The 24,955-nt window shown below is 36.3% G+C and overlaps 1 protein-coding gene across 9 annotated transcripts in view; it reads right to left on the bottom strand.

The window, feature by feature from the left end:
- Positions 1-24,955, bottom strand: part of ASH1L (ASH1 like histone lysine methyltransferase) — a 205,285-nt gene that overhangs the window by 113,234 nt on the left and 67,096 nt on the right. For 8 of the 9 annotated variants that reach the window (XM_067728086.1, XM_067728081.1, XM_067728085.1 and 5 more), the window contains 2 exons: positions 11,361-11,462; positions 1,626-2,367 (listed from right to left, as the gene is read on the bottom strand). In XM_067728086.1, the coding sequence (XP_067584187.1) occupies positions 1,626-2,367; positions 11,361-11,462 (844 nt within the window). Of the gene's footprint in view, positions 1-1,625; positions 2,368-11,360; positions 11,463-13,442; positions 13,564-24,955 lie in introns of those variants that run through there. The other variant, XM_067728088.1, reaches the window with a different exon arrangement.

Below are 24,955 nucleotides of genomic sequence, written 5' to 3' on the forward strand. Positions count from 1 at the left end.
CTTAATTAAATTTTTTCCCCTTTCAAAGAAAAAAACCTTCACAAAAATCCAATGGGAATATAAATTATAGACACTACATATAAAACAAAAATGCTTACAAATCTGCAACCTTGATAAATAACTGGCAATAAACATAGCACTAACTCATACCTTATACAAGAGTAAATTTCAGCTGATTTAAGACCTATATGTAAAAAAGTAATATGTAACCCTTTGAAAGAGAATAATTAAATTATGATATATTCTTAACATGCAATAAGGTAATTCTATATGTACTAAATGACAAGATCGCCAAGATTATAAAGAGAAAAGTTGTTACAAAATTAAGTATAAAATGTATGTTACCACTTATATAAAATAACAGCTTTGCATATGCATGTATTTATAAATGCATAAGAAAAGTATCAAAGGATACACAATATATTAACAGTCTTATCCATGAAAATAGGATTTGAGAAGAAATGAGATCATGTGAAGAGACTTTAACTTGTGAATCAGTAAACTTCTAGTTTCACTGATTTATTTATGAGTGTGTAGTCTCAGGAACGAAATTTAAATCCCATATATTCTCTATAAAAAAAGTAGTTTTTCATAGATGTATGCATAGAGAGCTACGAAAAACTTCTGTAAACAGAGGTCGTCCAGTGGTTAAGACTGCGCGCTTCCACGGCAGGGAACACGGGTTCCATCCCTGGTCAGGGAACTAAGATCCCATATGCCACATGGAGAGGCCAAAAAATAAATAAATAAGTAAAATAAAAATCAAATATTCCTTCAGGGAAAGAAGTTGGTTGGATATATAACAAAAGGATTAAATGGTCTTCTCGGGGGTGGGGGTGGGGGGTGATTTTTGACTTCTGCCCTACACCTTTTGGGGAGAAGTAAAAATATAAAAAAGAAACTATTAAAAAACAATCTAGGGGCTTCCCCGGTAGTGCACTAATTAAGCATCTGCCTGCCAATGCAGGGGACATGGGTTAGAGCCCTGGTCCGGGAAGATCCCACATGCCGCGGAGCAACTACGCCCGTGCACCATAATTACTGAGTCTGCGCTCTAGAGCCCGCGAGCCACAACTACAGAAGCCCAAGCGCCTAGTGCCCATGCTCTGCAATGAGAAGCCACCACAATGAGAAGCCACGCACTGCAACAAAGAGTAGCTCCCTCTCGCTGCAACTAAAGAAAGCCCACGCGCAGCAACAAAGACCCAATGCAGCCATAAATTAATTATTTAATTAATTAAGAAAAAAATCTAACACACAGAAAGACTTAAAAAATGTATTTGACGATAGGGATGAAAAGTTTTAGAGCACCAAGGAGATAAAATAGTGTGATAGTAAAAATAATTCCACTCATATTTATACACTGGATAAAACACACACAATCTCTCTGGGTCTTGATTTCCTCATCTGTATAGTAAGGGCCTTGTGTTAGATTGTTACATTCCCCCTTGCTTCTTAATTATTTACAATTTTGGACAGCCATAAGAACAAACACTTATAACAAAAAAGAACAGGTCTTATATAGTAAAAGGTTGTTGGATTAAATGTACAATTCAGCTGCACAGATATGTTACATTTGTGCATAAGCTAGTTTTCTCTACTCAGAATGTTAAACAAGAAATTACCTTTTAGTATTTTCTTGTTCTTCTTCTTCTGGGAATGGCTTCTGCTTTTTCTTGGTCTGTTCTTCCAACAGCCAACTTTTCCTCTTCAATCCCTTTTTATGTTCTGAGTTCAGGTTTACACTCTGAACGACAGCTTCAATGACATCTGTAACTGTATCAGGGCCAAGGTGCAGTGCTGTTCCTTCTTCACCTTCATTTAATTCTGGGCTGACAAATTGGGCAGCTTGGAATGCTTGCATTGATACCACAGCCTGGAGGGGACATTTCCGAGGTCGACCTGGCCTGCGTTTCACAAAGTTATTCCCTGTCCTGGCCTGTCTTTGAAGTTTTTTGGCTTTTAAAATTTTATTGACGTGGTCTAGGTTTTTCTTGGTGGCCAAGATTTTGTCATAATTGCACATTTTCCGAGCTTGGCGCTGCATAGCTTCTACTACACTTCTCTTGATATGATGGGGGGAATGGCTGCTGGGCAACTTTTCAGAAAGGAGTGAGATGCTACTACTGCAAGAGTCACTGGGGACTGCAGGCACTAGAAGGCTGTCTGGTTTTCCCAGGGTTCGCTCCTTGCTGTGGCTATGGACTGGACTGGAGGAAGGTGGCACAGAGGCAGATGCGATCACAGCATCAATATTTTTCTCCAGGGGCTCTTGGTCCTCATGTTGTACCAACCGCTGCAGCAGACTATCCACAGAGTCATCCCCAGATGAAACCAATCTTGGACTTCGAGACGGAACTCCGTTCACTAAATAAGACAACAAATCACACATGATAAAAACTGAACACAACTGGTTATTTAAATAACTTTACAAAGAATAAAAGACAAGGAATACCACTCTATTTTTCATAGCAAGATTAAATATCATATTGGGTTGGCCAAAAAAGTGCCTTCGGTTTTTAAGTAAAAATAAAAGACACATTTTTCATTTTCACCAAGAACTTTATTGAACAATGTATTCACTCTTTTGTTCCACTACCTTCTGCCATTTTTCAGGCAACTTCATAATTCCATCTTCCCAAAACTTTTTATCTTTTTGAGCAAAGAACTGTTCCAGGTGCCTTTTACAGTCTTCCAGGGAATAGAAATTTTTTCCATTAAGAGAATTTTGTAAAGGCCTAAATAAATGAAAATCTGAAGGTGCAATGTCTGGTGAATCCGGAGGATGAATCAGAACTTCCCAGACAAGCTGTAAGAGTTTTTGCCTGGTCATCAAAGAAACATGTGGTCTTGTGTTATCCTGATGGAAGATTATGCGTTTTCTGCTGACTAATTCTGGATCATCAATTGCTGCTTTCAGTTGGTCTAACTGGGAGAAGCATTTGTTGGAATTACTCATTTTGTTTTCCAGAAGGAGTTCATAATAGAGGACTCCCTTCCAATCCCACCATATATATAACATCACCATCTTTGGATGAAGACCGGCCTTAGATGTGGTTGGTGGTGGTTTATTTCGCTTGCCCCATGATGTCTTCCATTCCACATTATTGTTCAGTATCCACTTTTCATCGCCCGTCACGATGTGTTTTGAAAATGGAACATTTTCGTTATGTTCAGTAGAGATTCGCATGTGGAAATACGGTCAAGAAGGGTTTTTTTTCGCTTAACTTATGTGGAATCCAAACATCGCAGCAATTCACATAACCAAGCTGATGCGAATGATTTTCAACACTTGATTTAGATATTTTGAGTATGGCGGCTATCTCCCACATGGTATAATGTTGACTGTTCTCAATTAATGTCTTGATTTGATCGCTATCAACTTCAAATGGTCTACCCGACCATGGAGCATCATCCAGTGAGAAATCTCCAGCACGAAACTTCACAAACCATTTCTGACACGTTCGATCACTCACAGCACCTTCTCCAACCACTGCACAAATCTTTTTTTGCATTTCAGTTGCGTTTTTACCTTTCTTGAAATAATGAAGCATAATATGCCGAAAATGTTGTTTTTTCCTTCCATCTTCAATATTAAAATGGCTACACAAAAATTCACCAATTTTGGTAAGTCTTTTTTTATTTTTTTAAGAATTTATTTATTTATTTTTGGCTGCGTTGGGTCTTCGTTACTACACGCAGTCTTTCTCTAGTTGCGGCGAGAGGGGGCTACTCTTTGTTGAGGTGCGTGGGTTTCTTATCACGGTGGCTTCTCTTGCTGCAGAGCACGGGCTTTAGGCACACAGGCTTCAGTAGTTGTGGTACACAGGCTCAGTAGTTGTGGCTCGCGGGCTCTAGAGCACAGGCTCAGTAGTTGTGGCACATGGGTTCAGTAGCTCCGTGGCATGTGGGATCTTCCCGGATCAGGGATAGAACCCATGTCCCCTGCATTGGCAGGCGGTTTCTTAACTACTGCGCCATAAGGGAAGTCCTGATAAGTCTTTTTTTAAATGTACGCTGATATGACAACTGTCACATACAATCTAACAAAATTGTTTTGAATGAAGTTAAAAACAACTAAGTGCTACTAGAGCCATCTTGCAGAAAAAACCGAACGAACCTTTTGGCCAGCCCAATACCATATGCATTTGTCTTTCACAGGCAAGCTGATAGTTTCCTGAATAGGGTACATTACAGTACCCACAATAAATTCAAAGTTGGCCCATGTTTCCCTAATAAAACGTGGTGGGTCAAAAAAACAATTCTCACTCTCTGAGACGAGGAGCAGAAAGAATAGAGCTTATTTCTTTAAAAATGAAGGTCCAGTTAAGAGACTCAACAGCTAAATATTGAATAAAGAACTAAACTTTAAATACATATATTTCTAGTCCAGTGCTTTTTCTGACAATGTTTTAAGTGCAAAGGAATATAAGTGAAATTTTCACCAGGGAAGCCCGGTTCAGTGGTTTTTTTGACAGATTTCTTAGGAATTTTTCTATAGATCATATCACCTGTAAACAGATATATTTTTTCTTCTTCCTATCTGTATGCCTTTTATTTCTAAAAATCAGGTTTTTAAAATAATTAAAAATGGATGTTAGATTTTGGCAAATGTTTTCTCTTTACCTAGATGATTATGATTTTCTGTTAATTTCGTAAAATACACTAATTGATTTTCTAATGTTAATCCAACCTTGCATTCCTGAAATAAACCCACGTGGTCCTGGTATGCTATACATTCAACATACTGGATTCAATCTGATAATATTTTGTACCGTTTGCATTCATGCTTAATAGTGTGTAGTTTTCTGGTAATGTGTTGCTTGGTTTCAGAATCAGGGTAATGCTGGCCTTCATAAAATGCACTGGGAAAATGCTCCTACTTTCTGGAATAGTTTTTATATACTTACTATTATTTTTTCCTTAAATAGTCATGATTGAAGCTATTTGGGCTTTGAGTTTACATTGTAGAATGGTTTTAAACTGCAAGTTGAATTTCTTAAATAGATGTAGGGCTCTTTAGGCTATTTATTCTTGAGTTTTAGTAGCTGGTGTTTTTCAAAGAATGTGCTCTTTTTTAATCAAATTTATTGGCATAAAACTGTTCATTATGCTCCCTTATTGTCCTGTTATGGTATGTAGCAATTGCACTGATATCCTCTCTTTCATTCCTGATACTGCTAATTCAATTTCTTTTTTCTTAATCCTTTCAGCTACAGTTCTCCTTTAAAAAAATTTTTTTTTGATAAACCAGTATAAGCTTTCATTGATTAATGTTTTCTGTTTATTTTTGCTCTTATATTTATCATTTTTCTTCCATCTAATTTGGGTTTAATTTGTTCTAATGTCTTTAGCTTCCTAAAGGTGAGAGTTTGGGCTTAGACCTTTTTTGTTTAATAACGTAACTTTGTAAAGCTAAAAACAGACTTAGCTATACTCCATAAAATGTATGTGTTTTCATTTTTATTTAATTTAAAAGATTTTCTAATTTTGTCTGTGATTTCCTCTTTGACTTATGGGCTATTTAGAAGTGTGTTGTTAACTTTTCACTTATTTGGGGAATGTCAAGATATCCTGTGTTACTGAATTCTAATTCAATTCCATTGTGTTCTTAAAATATATTCTGTATGATTTCAAACTTTTAAAGTTTATTAAGATGTTTTATGGTCCAGAATATGATGCTACCTTGATATAATTCCACATGAACTTCAAAAGAATATAAGAAAAGGGTGTTTTATATTTATTTACTGAAAATTTCTGGAACTCTTCATTCCTTTGGTAGAGCCATGTTTCCATCTACTATGATTTTTCTGTTTGAAGAACATTTCTACTACCGTAAACCTGCTGGCAACCAATTCTTTAAGCTTGTTTTTCTGATAATGTTTATTTTGCCTTCATTTCTGAAGGGTATTTCACTGGTTATAGAATATTAAATTGATAGTTTTTTTTTTCCCCTTCCAGCATTTTAAAGACATTACTTTTATTGTCTTCTGTCTTACAACATCTCTGACAATCCATCTGCTGTGATTCGTTCCAGTGTTCCTCTGTATACTATGTGTTTTCTTGTCTCTTTGCTTTTGCTGGTTAACTTTAAGATTTTCTCTTAACCACCAGTTTTAAGAAATTTGATAATGATGTCCCTTGATTTCTGTATGTTTGTGTATCCTGCTTGGGATTTGTGGGACTTCATGGATCTATGGGCTGATAACTTTCATTAAGTGTGAAAAAGTTCTGAGGATTATTTCTTCAAATATTTTTTATTCCTCCTTGTAAGACTCAGATCCTATGTATGTTGGCCCTGCTGATACTGTACCACAGGGTCACTGAAATTCTATTCATTTTATATCACTTTTTTCCCCCCACTTCTACATTTCATTTTACATAGATTTTATTAGTATTTCTGCAAGTTCAAAGATCTTTTCTTCTGTAGTGTCTAATCTGCTGTTATCCCATTCAGTGAAATTTTCATTTCAGATATTTATCACCTAAAGAAGTTAACATTAGATTTTAAAAATATCTTCCATTTTTACTATTCGCTATATTCATATTTTCCTTTAAATTCTCAAAGATAGCTGTTTTAATGTACTTGTCTGTTAATTCCATCACATGTTATTTCTGTGGCAGTTCCCACTGACTGATTTTTACTCCACTAAGTCATACTTTCTTGCTTCTTGGCATGTCTATTAATTTTTGATTGGATGCTGGACACTGTAATGATACACTGTTAAATGCTCAGATTTTGCTGTCATCCTTTTTTTAACATGTTAAGTTGGAGAAATTGAATATACATAGTTTCTGGTTGATTTATTTGCCTTTCAATTGCAAAATAAAGGCTGCCATTCCTGGGCTGCTGGAGTAAATGAGAATGCTAGGTCAACCAAGATGGAGGATACATTGATCAAGAAAAACTTAGCTTTATACTGAACGGAAATTAAGCTTGCCTTTGGCTCTGCAAGGCAACTGGGGGCACGACCAACCTACAACAAATTTTAATTAATTTTTTTCTTTGTCTCACAGGCAATATAAATCTGCATGAGAGACAGAAGGTGAGTATGAGCTTGTGTTCAGAAACTCGTTTTTCTGCTCCACCCAAAGCTAAAACTGAAACAAGGATCTAGCTTCTGTGATAGATTTGTTTCTATTTGCTCTTACACTGGTGTCACCATTAAGGAGTTACACATCTATGCAGGGAAATCTGATGTGAACTTCTGTCTGCTGGAGTTCTAGGCTTTGTCCTTTGTCTCTTATACCTGAATGTGTTCCAATAACCAGGCTCTATACCACCAGGACTCAAGCAGATGTTAAGTAGCTCTAATGCTCTTTATGTGTGTTGAATCAAGCTTTCTGAAAGTTTCTGGTTTTCTATTTATGCATTTCAAAGTTCAGCAAATATTTTAAGAAATGTTTTCCACATTTTATCTAGTATTTTTAGTTCTTGGTACCAAGAAGTTTGTTTGCTCTGCACATCTAATCTACCACACTACTGGAAATAAAGAGGTCTAATCTATTCCAATACTACCTAAATTCTAACAGTCCCCTTTCCTCATCTCAAGCCTCCAAACTGCTCTAACTTTACCTCTACCTGCAAACTGTTTTAAAAAATCTTTTCCCCAGGACTTCCCTGGTGGCGCAGTGGTTAAGAATCTGCCTGCCAATGCAGGGGACACGGGTTTGAGCCCTGGTCCGAGAAGATCCCACCTGCTGTGGAGCAACTAAGCCTGTGAGCCACAACTACTAAGCCTGCGCTCTAGAGCCCGCAAGCCACAACTACTGAAGCTCGCATGCCTAGAGCCCGTGCTCCGCAAGAATAGAAGCCACCGCAATGAGAAGCCCATGCTCCACAACAAAGAATAGCCCCTGCTTGCCACAACTAGAGAAAGCCCGTGTGCAGCAACAAGACTGAATGCAGCCAAAAAAACCAAAAACCACTTTCCCCCAATCATTTCACACTTTCTGTCCAAATCTTTCTTGACCTCTTTATTACGTCTGACATTAAGAGATTTCTATGACATGTACTCTTTACCTTTTTTATTAAAAAACTATTTAAGGGCTTCCCTGGTGGCGCAGTGGCTGAGAGTCCGCCTGCTGGTGCAGGGGACATGGGTTCGTGCCCCGGTCCGGGAAGATCCCACGTGCCGTGGAGCGGCTGGGCCCGTGAGCCATGGCCGCTGAGCCTGCGCGTCCGGAGCCTGTGCTCCGCAACGGGAGAGGCCACAACAGTGAGAGGCCTGCGTACCGCAAAAAAATGAACAAACAAACAAAAAAACTGTTTAAAAATTTTGTGTCATTCACTGACATCTTTTCATCCACTTCCCTCTCAAATCTAATGTATCTTAAATCTCCAACGCTGTCATCTTTTCAAATTACACTTTCTCCCTGGGCCTCATTCACTGCCAAATTCAAGTTTATCTACATACTGCTAGATGTGTATCTCTACCACAGGTGTCATAAACTATAAACCACACCGTCCAAATGGCTATCTAACATCTCTACCTCAATAGCCCAAAGACAGCTCAAATTTAATATATCCAAACCTGAAGCCATTATCTACTGTCTTCACACATTTCTCGTGCCACAGTCCATTCTCCATATTGTAATGTTTTACATTTTTCTAAAATGCCTATGTGGCAGACTATATTATCATTCATAAATATTTGCTGTTCCTCCCTTGATAGGATTATACTTCCCATACTTCCTTGACATAAGACTTAACCATGTGACTCGCTTTGGCACTGAAATGTGAGAAGTAACATATGTTACTTCTGGGCAGAAATTTTAAGAGCTAGTTAGTGCTTCGCTGTGGCCTTTTACTCTGTTTCATAAGACAAGCAACATTCCAGATAGATAGAGGCTGCTCCATCAGACAGGTTACTAGAGGGAAGACAATATGGAGCAGACCTGTCATGGTCATACAGCATGAATAAAAAATAAAGCCTTTGTTGTTTTCAGTCACTGAAATTTTGGGATTTTTTTTTAGCACTGCAAAATCTAGCCTATTCTCAATGATACAATATATGAAATAATTTTCATCTTCCCTGTTCAAAATCCTTCAATAGCTCCCAACTGCATCTACAATAAAGTTTCAATTCCCTCAAATAAAAAAGTACACCATATCTGATATAGTCCATTATTACTTTTACAACTTCATGTCCTTGTCCCACCTGTCTACTCAAATTATAGTAGTATATATGTCACATTTTCAGTATGTCAGTGGTTAGTGCTTGAGTTCCTCTGTGTGTCATAACATTTTGTATACTGGCCTGTTATAGAATTTAACATACTTTTTAAGTGGTGAATATATCCAAATCCTTGAGGACAGGAACTTATCTTATTCATATTTGTATCCCCAGTGCTCTGTATATACAGTTACCCTAAATAAATAGTTTACTAAAGTAAAACATTTTGGTGATTTTCTTCATAGATATGTCTCTTATTGAAATCTCATTCATTTTTTTCGGGGGTTGGCAAACTTCTTCTATAAGAAGAGAGATAGTAAATACTTTAGGCTTTTGAGGACACACACAATTTCTCGCGTATAATTTTTTCTTTTCCTTTAAAAAAACAGAAACAAAAACCAGCCCTTTAAAAATGTAAAATCAATTCTTAGCTTGAAGGCTGCACAAAAAAGAGGCCTTGGACAACATTTAGTCCACAGGCTATGGTTTGCTGAACCCTGGTCTAGGCTGACACCATCAAAATTAGTCAGTCATTGCATTAGTCAGTGTAAAGACAAAGTACTATGAGACACAAAACTACCATTGCTGTTTGAATTCCACTGTACCTTTGGCACAATGGTACTAATAAAAAGCTTCAAATATGGTGAAGATAATCATCAAATAAAAATCAAACAAATTTACCATATTGATACAATTTGACAGTGAGCCCTTGAGTACTGATGAAGAAATTAAATTTTCTGACCATAAGTCATAAGTGATCTCCTAATTAAAACCACATGGACAGAAAGCTAAGGAATGATATGTGACTTCCTTGCTAAAACTTTCAAAGGCTTCTAAGTGTTATCAATAAGGCTCTACATGACTGGTCCCTACCTGCCCTTCCAGCCTCATATTCAGTCACTGCCTTTACTCCAACCACACTGGCTCTTTTATTTAATTTCTTGAACTCTCTATTCTCCCCTTTACATATATTACTCCCACTACTGGGAATGAAACTACCACTCCCCATTTCTCCTGATAATACTGATAAATTAAAAATGATTTCCTACTCTCCAATCCCTGGTAAAGGCAGAAGATATATATCATTATTATTATTATTATTATTTTGGTAAACACACATACTATCAGTAAAAAGAAAACTGAGAGTACAACCTAAATCTAAGTATAAAGTGTACAGATATGTTATACTGTATGAAGAAGTTATATATATTTAAAATATGTAAACATTTAAAAAGTTGATTAGAAATAAATATTAATAGAGGTTCTTCTTACAACCTCAGATTGTTTTACATATCTCAAAGATTTGTAAATGCTACTGGAAACTATTACTTTACTAAATAATTTTATATATATCTAAGTCTTTATTAAGTAGCTCTAATCTACACTCCCCTATTACACTACACGCCCCATTACCTCAATTCAACTTTCAAAATCTGTATTTTTGTGTGCGCCTACCCTTCTACCTATTCATTTTGAATTATCCCTTCTGAACTATATTAAAATCACTATACCTCTACAAACCTTCAGTTACAGGATAAATTACGTACTAGGGATGTAAGTACAACATGATAAGTAAAATTAACACTGCTGTATATTATATATTAAAGTTGCTAAGAGAGTAAATCCTAAGAGTTCTCATCACAAGGAAAAAAATGTGTTTTTTTCTTTTACTTTATATCTATATGAGATGATGGATGTTCAGTAAACTTATTGTGGTAATCATTTCATGATATAAGTAAGTCAAATCATTATGCTGTACACCTTATACAGTGCTTTATGTCAATTATATCTCAATAAAACTGGAAGAAAAAACAAAATCAGTATACCTCATGGAGTATGCTTAACTGGACATGAAAGGGGTAAAAGGTGAACACTTTTATTGTTTCAATATACATTATTATTCTCACATCTCAGGACCACTTTTGTTTGTTTTTTCTAAATATTATACTGCAAGCTAATAAATTGTAATCTACAATGTAAAGCTATTATAAGGGAGTTCCCTGGTGGTCTAGAGGTTAGGATTTGGCGTTTTCACTGCCGTGGCCCAGGTTTAATCCCTAGTCGGGGAACTGAGATCTCACAAGCCATCCGGCACGGCCAAAGAAAAAAAATCTATTTTAAGTCTGTTCACAAGTAACAGTTGGGAAATTATCTTCAAAGTCTGTTAAAACAAATAGCACTTGCCTGTCGAAGAAGTACTCTCAGATGAAGACCTCTTTCGTGTAGGGCTACAGTTTGTGCTCTCTGATGGTCGCTGGGAAGACTTATCTGAAGTTGGCTGGGAACCTGGAGAGACAGGAAAAGACAGAAATCATAGGAAAATCCAAGTCTAAAAATAAAGTTAAACCATTCTGTGTTAGAACTGTAATATTTTAGCTGTTGCCACTGCCATTCTCTGTAATAATATGACTTTCAAGCTGACAATAAGAGGACATTAAGCGAAGGACAAATGACACTAGATGTTGCGGACAGAATTCCACAGGTCTCATACATAATTTCTCCTGTTACATTAATAGAGGAAAAACTAGTTTTAGTGGAAAAATGAAAAAAAAAATATGATTTAGTTTTTATGTATTATACTATGAAACATATTAAGATATTTATTGATAAAAATTACTAGAAATAATATAATAAACCTGCTCTTGATTATTGACTCAAATTCATCATATAAACTGACAAAACCTACAATGCAATTAATTAGGAACAACTGATTTGAGAAAAGCAGGTCCGACCTGCGCATTTTATTTAATAGAATCAAAGATGAAAATTAAAAGAGGTGAACCTTAAATCCATACATTCCATATAATCCAGAGAACACTCTGAAAGAATTTGTTATTACTTTATACATGGAATAGAATAAGCCTCCTTTAACGCTTACTTAAAGTTCCTTGGTTGTATACATAGAAGTTCATGAAGACAAAGAAACTCCATTTCCTTTAAAAAAAAAAAAAAGTCTCATACTCTTACCAAAACCCCAAATAAATGCAGCATAATTTAACACAACTCTTATTCAAGGGAAAAGTATGTCGTTCAGGAAAGACTATTTCCTGAATAAAATATACTTGGCTCTGATATTAGACTCCTTATACCCTAAAAAGCCAGCTGTTGAGAATACATAATGAATGTCAACTGGTTTGTCAAAAAACTAGTAGCACTCTGAAATGTTCACTCTTAACTTGAAAAACATTACAAATAAAAAGCCTTACATATAAACTGGAGGCCCAAAAGGTACCATAAATCAAATACTTGAAGATGAGATTTTTTAAAGTTCTGCCTCTAAATGAGAGTTAACTCCTTAATGAACGGACTGACTAAAGGACAACTTGGGGACAGAAGAACTCAATGGAGCTAAGTTTCTAATATTTCCCTTAATAGTAAACCATGAGCTTTCTTTTAATCACGCAGTATCTTAAATCACATCACTGTAAATACTCTTTTAGCAGGCTCTTTTAGCGCTGATTAGGTGAGATATAAGACTATGTGTTGCCATTCAAGAGTAACAAATTAGATTTTGGGGAAATTGATGTGATAGTACCTCCTACTTTGGAAACAAAGTACCTCCTACTTTGGAAACAAAGTCAATTGATGACTACAGTAAGATATAATTAAGAAGCAAGACTGTTTATTGTTGAATCTTAAAAACAGATACAAAAGGGATTTTAAAAACCAACAGTAAAATAAATCCCCCTAGAGTGTGGTTCAGATAAGATTTCCATTAAAGAGCTAAATACCACAATAAAATAGCTAAGAAGTAAAAGCCCAGGCATCAGTGAAGATATAACTTTAAGTATTAATACTGAAAAATTCATATACTGAACAAATAAATATTGCCTACTCAGACACACAGCCAAGACAGAAGACAACAGTGGCCAAGAAGCTTGAGACATCACTGAACTCCCTTTACCATTACTCTCCTGACTAATGGACAAACAATCTTATATTAAGAACTAGGGAAAGAAGGGGTTGGAGAGCACTTTATAAAGTCTTCTCTCTCAGCCATAAACTAACATTTATTGACTACAGTTTATATGTTTGGCACTATGCTAGACAATGTGGAGGTGGGGGGAGGGAGATACAAAAACAGTATAATAGTTTCTGCCCTCAAGGAGCTTATTTAGGGTCTTGTATGTTATCATGTATTACACTTCAGGTGGCGTTTGTGCCATCCATTCTTGAGCTCCGTCTTCAGTTTCTAGGCTATTTGGCAACGTTTCCCAAATTTCTTGCTCATCTTCAAGAAAGTCTTGATGAAGGCTTCAACTATACCTTTGATCATCAGGATATCCTGAGAATCACCCTGCCTGGCCTCACCCACCTCAGGGTAAAAGAGGGTACAGGCACTTTCTTCAAAGCTCCTTCTTTTGGTGGCATCTGGAGCTGCAGAGGAGGCAGTGGGAGGTGGAATGGGGGTCAGATCCCCGGAGATCGTTATTGGCAGCTTTGTACAGCAATTCCTGAGAAACTGAAACAATTGAGAGAGAGATGGCTTAGCTCACTTAGCTTCTGAGCCATTTTTCATTTCCTGAAAGTAATGGAGGCCAGCAGCCTATTCTTAGGATGTAATAGGAAACTGGAATAAAACTTCATTCAGGAGGGTTCTCCTTTTTCATTTCAAAAAGTCCGTTTGAATTCCCTGTTCATACAGAGCAGAGTTGTTCTTAACAATTTTCCATATTTAAGGGGGAATAAAGTTGTATCCCTAAGATACAGACCTCTAGGGTTTGATAATCAGCAGATCTAGACCTTTATTTCACTTAAAAACATTGCTTATAGGAACAGTAAGAGGATGAGGATACCTGAAAAAAAAAAAAAACATTAACTAATGATGTAAAGCAACCAAGTTTAAGACTGGAAAATGATGATATAAACTCATATGCAAGAGGTAATAATCTGTTAAAGATGTTCAAAAGCATGTTAAAACTGGCCTAATAGCAGAAATCATATGAAATCGGCAAACACTATCTCTAACACTACCAGAAACATACTGTTTTATAAGTGCCATTATGCAGCTGGGTGGATGGGGAAGAACAAGATATTGCCCAGAGAACTAGCATGTCCATTTCAAAAGAGACCAATATATTTATGCTTCAAAACCTAAAACAGAATGCAATGCAGAGTTGAGTGTAGTAATGTTAGGTACATGAACTATGGAGTAAGGTATCCTGAGTTTGATTCCTGGCTCTGCTATGAAACATATTCAAATGTATACAAGTAAACATATTTGAATGTTGGTTTAATAAAGGACTCTTAACTAACATGGTTGTTGTGAGTTCCAAAATGAGGTAAGATAAAAAATTCAAAAGGTTTTCATAAATGTTATACTATTATACATAAATTGGCTCCTTAGGTTTATCACAGAATTTTTAGACCCTAAATACTTAATCATGTCACTGACACGCATAGGCAACCATTCAATATTAAAACAAAAATTAAAAAAGGACAGGGACTGGAACTAATCTAGAATATCAAGCATTTATCTTAAACATAAAGAAGTACTAGTAAAATAAGTACCTCTAATTAAGAAGTACTATTAAGATAGGTACCTCCAAGGCTGGTAGGTAACTACAAAGGTTGGAAAAAACTCCTCTAAAGTGAATCTTCTAATTCACTGACTCTTCATCATAGCTTCTCCAGGGTTGGGATTATGCTCTGGATTATATCAATAAAATAAGATGTGCCCAAATGATGAGTCAGAACCAGAAAGTGTTTAGTTCTCTGTTCAGCTCTGTACCAGGGGAAAAAGTAGCTTTCTGCTTCCACTGTTTGGCTCTTTGGTTCTTCTAAATCATGGCTGATTCCTTAAGGGAGTTACTGCTTTGTTACTGTCTCCATCATGTGATGAATGTTTGTTCATGTGTAATCAGTGGTCATTTTATGATGAGACGAGATCGGGCGTGTTCAGGGTGGTATGGCCGCAGCATCAGTGGTCATTTTAGATCTGCCTGGAGGGATATGTGAAGACTCTCCACTCCTCATAAGACAGGAAGTTTGTATGTATTCCAATTCAAGAAAATCTGATACTTCCTCAAAGAACATACACAGAGAACACATACAATTCTAAGTATCAGAGAGTTCCCATTGAAATGAGTTCCCATTTCTCATTTCAATACAGTATTAAAGCTGAATAATTAAGTACTTCAGAATAAACAGAGAATATTAATGGGAATCCCTCCATTCAATATTTGGTAGAAATCCTACTGAATGTCTCATCACACAGATGACAGCTTCAGAAACATGTTTAGAAATTCTATACATATAAATGCAGGAAACAGAACTTAAAGATAAGTCACAAAAGAAGTACCTAAATAAAACTGGACTTTAACATAAATGTAAGGTGATTACCACAAGTAAATTCTTTTTCTTCAGTTGAGGCCTTCATGTAAAAATGAAGGCAGACTACTACTAAGGAGGGAAACTGAAAAAAGAGAATACCATTAATTGGGATAATAAAGAGGGAATTAAGAATAAAAAAAAAACTTGGAAATGTGAGGGACCCTTGGAAGTGGTTTTGATTGTAGGATCTCTGCGTTTTTATTTGGCCATTTATTGGATGAGCTTTTTAAAGAGAAAAACAGGTTTTAGGGAAACATTTGCGTCAAATTAGACAAAGAGGAGGAAAGATGGTACTTTTAGAGCAAAACCATAAGATGAAACCATGGATAAGAATGTCAGAAAGTTGAGAAAACAAAAAAGAACATAACTAGGTTTAAAAGGGATAAGAATCTGGAAATCTTTATATTATACACAAAAATGGGTGGAAACCAAAAAGCTCTTCTGAAGTTGATTTGTCACAAGAGATGTTGATTGATGTCTATAGAGGAGGAACAGAAACAAATCCAAGATAAAAAAGAAATAGTACATTTACAGATGCCTGGGTGTGAGGACAGTCATATGGGCAAAGATATCAGCGTAAATAGAGAAAATTCCCACTGATAACAGTGTGGGGGAGAGGTGGAAGACATCACAAAGAAAACACTGGAAAAGATTCAACCTAACTACTTCACTGAAGCCCTGAGTATCCTAGGCTAAAAAACGAGGAACTTCCAAATGTAAATTAGCAGAAGAACATAGTGAATGAAACCAACAACTGGTTGGATAAAACATGCATTTCTTTAGTCTAAATCCACTATTAAAACTTTAATAACAATAGTTATGAGTTTTGGTTACACCCTGTTGGGAGTTCAACACTGAAGACCCAAGGAACTAGGAAATGGTTTGAATGAGCAAATTGTCTGATGTTTCTAATGCTATAAATATCTTTGGGTAAGCTATGGAAAAACAGATTAAGTATGCTAGACTTGGAAAGACACTGTTAATCAGTTCATAGATGATATAAATTTATTTTAAAATAACACATTTAAAACTAATTTCTAACATTTAAATTGCTCCTTCCCACCCAAACTAAAGCATGTTACAAAATTTTAAGAAATTCCTCTTCTTTTATTATTTATAAGTCAAGACTACTGGCAATGTTTGTTAAAAAGTGACTGAATCAAAACTGGTTATAATTAAAATGGATACCATAGTAAAATAATGTGAATGTAAAACATCAACTATGTGGAAATCTTTGATCAAGTTTTTTTGTTTCCAGATCTAAGTTCTGAATCCTTTGCTATAGTTCACAGATCATAAGAGCTCTGGAAGCTTCTTCTGAATGAGCTGAATGCTGAGATAAAAACTGGGTCCTCGATAAAAACAGCTGTTTCCAATTGTGGGAAATATATTTACTGAAAGCAATACATTTCATCTGACTCACCAATTAAATGCAGTACAAGAATGATTCAGAGACTGTGCTGGTGATGTTGAAGCTAAAAAGCCTGTGTTTTTCTCCTTCCAATCAGGGTATTTCTCATACCGCCCAAATCAGATAATTCGCTGAAATGGAATTCCTCTGGAAATTCCCAGAACTGTACTAACCACCACAATAAATTTTCTGATTTCATGTCCACACGGTCACACTTCACTTACGGGTGTATCTTACACACCACCCTAGAGAAATTGTCAGAAATCAGAAAATTCTGATCAATGCTTACATTCTTCAGTTAAAAATAAAATAAGACTCAGTATACTGTGCTTCAACCATTATGCGTCTACTATAGTGAATAAACTTTTTCCAAACAAAAGGAAGATTTAGCCCTAATTTTTTCTTGGGGGACAAGATAACTGTTTATATAGATATATAACTTTTTTTATTCTATAATTTGTAAGCTATAAATGCAAAATACTCCATGTGACTGCTCTACCCTTTTTTCAAATCAGGTTGCAGGTTCTGGCACGTGCAGCTAGACATGAATTGAAAATGCTGAAAAGCAGGGATGGAGAATCTGACACTCCAGGTCAGAAACTCTTCCTCACCAGTCCTATTACATGTCTACTTAAGAAAGATACTTAAATAAATAGAATTAGTTATCAGAATTGGGTGAAACCAGAAAACCTGGCCTCATTTAAGAGTATAATTTTATTACAATTTTATTTGCACCAAGCTGATTTTAGACTGTTAGTATAACAGTATAGAAGAGAATATAAGTTAAAAAATAAGCTATCACTTATAAAATGATAAAATGCACAATTACTTATAAAATGACTAGACCAGTTTTCTTTTTAAAGCTTTATGAGATTTAATCCAAAACTGCTGGAGTGATTAAGTCAGTTTGATTTCCCCACATATGAAACAAGGAGAGAAAAGGTTAAATGCCTTGTTCCGGACAACATATCTATCATTTCTGCCTGTGCCCCTGATCTATCTTCCTCAAATTTCCATCAACATAATTTATCAAACATGCCTGTTTTATTCCAACTAACACTTATGATAAATCTACTCAATGCAAACAGTAAAGAATATTTTAAATTTTTTCCTTAATCAGTTATCAGTTTGAGATTGGTTTCACTTGACAATTAGTACTCTGCTTTTTAAAAAAAAACTAACCTGACTGTTTTGGAATAATTTTAAATTTACAGAAAAGTTGCAAAGACAGTACAGAGCAAAAATTCTCATATACCCTTTACCCAACCTTCCTTAATGTTAATGTCTTACTTAACTATGGTACATTTGACAAAACTATGAAGTTAACATCAGAATAATTTTTCTACTCATGTCCTTTTCCTGTTCCAGGTTACAATCTGGATATCACATTGTATTTAGTTGTCAAGTCTCCTTAATTTTCTCTGATCTGTGATGGTTTCTCAAGCTTTCCTTGTTTTTCCATGTCTTTGATACTCTTGAGGAGCATGAGGAGTATTAGCCAGGATTTTTATACAATGTTCTGTCCACATTGGCTAGGTATTTTATACAATGTTCTGTCCACTCCCCTTTTTTTGATGTTTTCTTATGATTACACTGGGGTTATGGGTTTTTGGAAAGAACACCACAGGAATGAAGTTCCCTTCTAATCACATTATATCAGAGGGTACATATTACCATCGTGATTCATCACTGGTGAAATTATACTTTCACTTGGTTTAAGGTGCTGTCTGCTAGGCCTCTTCACTGTGAAGTTAGTACTTTTCCCGTTCCATACTCTGTTCTTTGGAATTAGGTCACTAAGTTCAGCCCATATTCAGGAAAAGGGGAATTAAGTTCCACTTCCTTGAAGGGGATAGTCTACATACATTATTTGGAATTCTTCTGTAAGGATGATTTGTCCCTTTCCTCTTAAACTGTTCCAGCTTTGGCCACTGGCCAACTGTTTCAGGATAATAATGTCCCGAAGGTAACTGACAATTTTGGAGTACACGGTATACTAAATAGTTTTTTGGACATTTTAACAGGAAAGCAATTTATGTATAATGAATCTATCTCCAAGTTATGTATGGAAAAATTATCAACTGAAGACTGAGAAGGTCAATTTAAGATAACATGAAATTTAGTTATGCTTTTTATACTTTAAGAAGGAAAACTATGTGACACTGAAACAAGTACAGATCTAGAAGATGCAGTTATTTCCTTGACAGAATACAAAATTATAAGGAAAGAGCACATAATAAACCAGTCAGAAATGCTACAAAATTTAAAGCTGTAAGAACTTTAAAGCTGTAAGAATTTTAATCACCTGAATTTCCTTATTATTTCCCATTCATTCCTTAACCTCCAGAAATCTAACAATTACCACTGTGGGAATCGCTCTTAGATCACAAAAGATAATCTGCTAAAGCAAACTGTCTACTTTCAGTCCTTATCTAAATGATCTCTGTAGCACCTGACACTCTTGACTACAAACTCCCTTAGGAAACCCAGTGTGTTTACCCTACATATTACCATTCCTTCTCTTATTTCCTTCGCTTAAACAACCACTTATCTAAAACTTTTACCTTCATGTTTGATTTCTTTTGAGCTACAGATCCATATATCCACATATCCCACTAAACAGCATGAAACTCCATTTTCCATCTCCAGTCACGACCTTTCACTTAATCACATCACCATTCAACCAACTGCCCAAGAGAGGTATCTTGGAGACATGCTAAAATCTTCCTTCTTTTTTTTTTTTTGCCAAACGCGGGCCTCTTACTGTTGTGGCCTCTCCCATTGAGGTGCACAGGCGCTCCGGATGCGCAGGCTCAGTGGCCGTGGCTCACGGGCCCAGCCGCTCTGCAGCATGTGGGATCTTCCCAGACCGGGGCACAAACCCATGTCCCCTGCATTGGCAGGTGGACTCTCAACCACTGCGCCACCAGGGAAGCCCTTCCCTCTTTCTTCACCTCTTTGAAAAATCTATTTCTTTGGAATATTGTTTTCTCTATCACTATCTTAGTTCAGGCCCCCATAATATTTTGCTGAGACAATATCCAAACTGGTCCAACTGATCTTTCTCTAATCCATCTATCATAGTGCTATCCATATAATCTTAGCAAATCATTCTGCTTTAAAACCCTTAACTTTCCACTGCCTATAGGGTAAACTCCAAACTCCTTGGTATTCTATATAAAAAAGAGGCTTTATGATCTGTCCCCCGACTATCTTTCCAACCTCATCTCCTGGTCCCATATCAGGCTATTTACAGTTACCTAAGTATAGTATCATGTCTCCAAAACCCTAAAAAGCTTATTTCTCTATAAGAAATAGTCTTCACCCTTTATTCTTTGCACACTAAACTCAAAACATCTTCCTGGCTCCTTTTAAGTGAGTCCCTCTCTTCTCTGCTCCCCAAAACACAGTGTATCTCAATTTTAGGAGCTATCTATCAATAACTATTTGGATACATGTTTATGTACTCCACTTAACTATAAATTCCTTGAAGGCAGAAATTATATCTTATTCCTTTTGTTTGTATTCCTTGTACCCGGCAAACAACAGATACAAAATAACTAAAGGGACAGCGACCATCATAACAGTTAAGATTAAAAAATCAAGTTCATAAAGCTTTGCCTAAACAAAACAAATTCTGATCTTGAAAGTGACCAAATTAGAAGATATCCCATGATTTAGCACTATTTTCTTATTATTTTCCTTAACTAAAAATCTTTTTCTCAACTGGTTTTATGTGGATAGGTAAGCCAATTTTCATGTCTATCTGAAAAAAATTCCTATTAGAAAATCAAGACACATTTCTACCTACGTATCAAAAGAGTAATAACTGTGAAGAAGACAGAGAGATTCCAAGTTACAGATCAATTAACAAAACAAATTAGACTTGTGATATAATGAAGAATATACCTGATCTCTGATTCCTGGCACAGAACTTCAAAAACCTTGAAATTTCCTGATAGCAGTGTCTTTGTTATGCCAAAGAGGTGACTTAAGGTGAACCCTAAGATTCCCTCAGGATGGAGGCTGGTCACTAGAGACCAACCACATGATTAGAGAGCTGAAACTCTGGGTAAGCCCAATCTACAGAGGGTGGAGATGGACCTGAGATTGAATTCAATCACATGGCCAATGATTTAATCAATCACACCTATATAGTGAAGCCCCAATCAAAATTCTGGACACAGAGGCCTGGTGAAGCTTCTTGGTTGGTGAACACAATGATGTGCTGGGAGCATGACACACCCAGATTCCACAGAGAGGGTATGGAAGCTCTGTGTCCCCTTTCCCGCCCCAGCTATTGCCCTATGCATCTCTTCAATTCCTGATCTGTATCCTTTATAATATAACTGTAATTGTAATTATAGTGGTTTCAGTAAGTTCTATGAGCCGTTCTACCAAATTATCAAAACTGAGGGGTTGTGGTAGCCCCTAAACTTGTAGCAAGCTGGGCAGAAGTGTGGGTGGATTGGGGACACTGAAACTTGCCACTGGCATCTTAAATGGGGGCAGTCTTCAAAAAACTTTGCTCTTAACTTGTAGGGTCTTCTCTAACTCCAGGTAGTTAGTATCAGAATTGATCTAAATTGTAGGAAACTCAGTTGGTGACAAAGGATTGGTGTCAGAACAGTGACTTCGGAGAGGTCTTAATGTTTTTGTATGTTATATTTTTAAAGGAAGGGGAAAAAAAAGGTTCTTATTCATAAAGCAGGTATTTCTGCATACGCTAGCTTTCCCTGCTATCTCATTCTCCAAGGTCCCTGAAACCAGATTCAGATTCATCCCTTCCACCCTGACTCCTATAAATGGCCTCTTGGGTGACGTTAATGTCCATGTAGATGATACATTCAACAACCTAAGCTGTCATTTCACTTTACCTTCACCTCAATTCCCCCACTTCTTATAAGCTCCTTCTCACAACTCTTAAATTAGGGGCCTCAGACTCAATATTCCTTGGAGCCAGATAAATCTCTTAAATATTTGAACTGGGCCAGATATAACACACAACAGGACACTGTGAGGACTGAGGAAAACTGAAGAACGTATGTCCCAACTAAAGACTTGGGGAGGGGGGAGGGGCGGCCACTATTGAGACCCAACCTTGATGTCATCCAGGAAATACAGATTAACTGTTGTCAGATGTTCTGATTTCTTTTCAAAGAAAAGCAGAATTCTGCATGCTTGTGTGAAATCTCCAGATTTTTAAATTTTAGCAATTAAAAAAACAAACTGTAGAAATCATCACAAAGGGTCATATATAAACCAAAGGCTGATGGTTTTTAATCACTACTTTAAATACTGAAATTCCTCAAAGCTGTCCAAGGCTCTTTTCTTTTCTCACTTTATATTCTCTGTAGGGAAATATCATCTCTCTCACGACGACAGGTAGATAGATAAACAGAGGATTCATAGATGTATAGTCTATTTTGTTAGAATGTTTCTGTAGAGTGAAACAGCTCACATACAATTGATAAATAGAATACCAGAATGACATGGAGTTCATACGTGATTTTTCAGAGTACATTAATGTTTTGAAGCACCAAGTTAGCAGCTAAACAAAGAATACTCTAACACAAACTAAATGCAGTAAACCATTGAACAATGTAGTTCTGTTCAGAATGCCCATTCACCCTCTTGGCTACAAATGGTCACAGATTTTCCTACAAGTGCTTATTGTGTGGTTCCCCCAACCTTCATGAGAAAGAGACAAATAAGGACAATAAACCAGAACCAGCTATATCTGGCATCACTTCATATTTATGATATGCTTTGTGTCTACAACTGAGCAGCTTCAACCCTTCTTTATATCTGTTTCTATCAGGCTACCTTCATCTCCTAAAGAGTCCTATGTTTATTGTAGTATTTCTTTACTTATTAAACAATTTAACATGTATTTTTACCTGCTGCTGGTATTTTCTAGAATGACTATTTTTCTTGGTGCTCTGGTTACAAAGTTTCAGAGGTTTTGAGAGCCTGTTCCTAACTCTCTTTTCCAGACATCCTTTTATTTTTAGTGAATAATATCACCAAAGTTTTTCAAAACCTCATAGTGAAATGCCCGTATCTCTAGCCCAAACATCTCTCTTGAGCTCCAGAACTAGATACCCAAATGTCTGCTCAACATCACCACCTGAAGTTTCTAAAGGCATCTCAAGGTTTATATATATGAAAAAGCAAACTTGTACTCTCCCCAAATCTCTCCTCCTCTAGTCTTCTCTGTATCAGTACACTGCACCATGAACCTCTCAAATATTCATGAAGGAGTCCGCCAACACCCTTAAGTATCATCATTTTATCTAGACTACTGCAATTGTCTACTAATTGGTTTCCCTGTAGCTATTTTTGTCCTCTACAATTCAATGTTCACACGTGAGCTAGAACAATCTTTTAAAATGTAAATTTAAAATCAATACTTCTGTCTTTTTGCTTAGTATAAAATCCAAAATCTTTTAACATGTGGTCTGTCTTCTTTCTTTCACCACAATTCTCTCACCATTCTCTCTCTTGTATTCCCTCTCCTACCACAATGAACCTTCTGAGCGCTCCCCTGGTTTTCTAACATCTAAGCTCCTTTCCAGTTCAGGATCCTCAGAAGTGCTCTTCACCCAAACCTCAGCTTGGAAGCTTGGTGGTTTCACATCCTTAAATTGCAACTTTTTACCCTTGGACCATAACTAATAACTCTATCTAAATAGGCACCCCTCTCCCCTTAGTTATGTATCCTAACACTTATATTAATTAATTTGATAGCATTTTTATCAATTATGCCATTATTTATGTGCTTACCACTCTATAGTTTGTCTTCCTTCACCAAGCTGAAAGTTAATGAGGCCAGATATGTCTTTACTCTCTACTATATACCAGTGACTAGAAGAATGCTAGATGTTTTGGAATTCAATAAATAAATGAATGAGTGAATGAATGAGTAAATGAGTAAGTGGAATTCTGTTCACCTAGCTAACTACTGCTCATCCTTCATTCAAGTTAACTGTCTAGGGTCACTTTCTCAGGGAAGCCTTCCTGAGTTAGGCCCCCATTTCATACTCCCATAGAACCCTGGACTTTAAATATATATATATTTATATACCATTTGTCACAATTTTTATGACATTTAATGTGCAATTTTTTTTATTACTCATCTCCTCCAATATTAAGATCCATGAGAACAATGAACCTGTGTGCTTTGTTCCCTATTATATCACAAGGGCCCACAAAGTACAATGTCTGGCTGACAGCAGATATTCAATAACTGCTGTTGATTAAATGTTTGTCAAAAAATTTGTTGAATGAACCTAATTAGAGCTTACGATTTTTTCCTTCTTTATTACATTGTTAAAAACTAAAGAATGCTCAGCTCCACCAAGATAGCTTTTATTTTTCAAAAGTTCACAAATAATTAAAATCAGGAAAAAAACCCTCTTCTCTTTGAGGGGTTTATCATTTCCTCTAATGCACAAGTTTTTAATATTTGGGGGGAATAATATCAATTAACATTTGTATGCTTACTATGTGCAAATCATTTTAATAAACACTATAATCTCATTTACTGTTTATAATAACCCTACTAATCCCATTTTATAGGAAGGGATATTGAGGCTTACAGAGTTTACTTGGAGAATCTGAAAAAATGTATGCATTTTCTCCTAAAAATACACACAAGCATACACACACATAATTTTACTTACAACATCAGAGGTTTTATGGACTTTCTAGAGTTAATTTACAAACCCGTAGGGTTGAGATCTCTGATAAAGAACTTCTGACTTAGCGTTATCTTATACATGAATAGGCAATGCTTCCTTTTTCTTGTTTTCTATCTTCTTTTCAATTCTTTTTTTTTTTTTTTTTTTGCGGTACGTGGGCCTCTCCCTGTTATGGCCTCTCCCGTTGCGGAGCACAGGCTCTGGACGTGCAGGCTCAGCGGCCATGGCTCACGGGCCTAGCTGCTCCACGGCATGTGGGATCTTCCCGGACCGGGGCACGAACCCGTGTCCCCTGCATCGGCAGGCGGACTCTCAACCACTATGCCACCAGG

This window comes from Pseudorca crassidens, chromosome 2 (genome assembly GCF_039906515.1).
Source record: "Pseudorca crassidens isolate mPseCra1 chromosome 2, mPseCra1.hap1, whole genome shotgun sequence".
Taxonomy (NCBI): Eukaryota; Metazoa; Chordata; class Mammalia; order Artiodactyla; family Delphinidae; genus Pseudorca; species Pseudorca crassidens.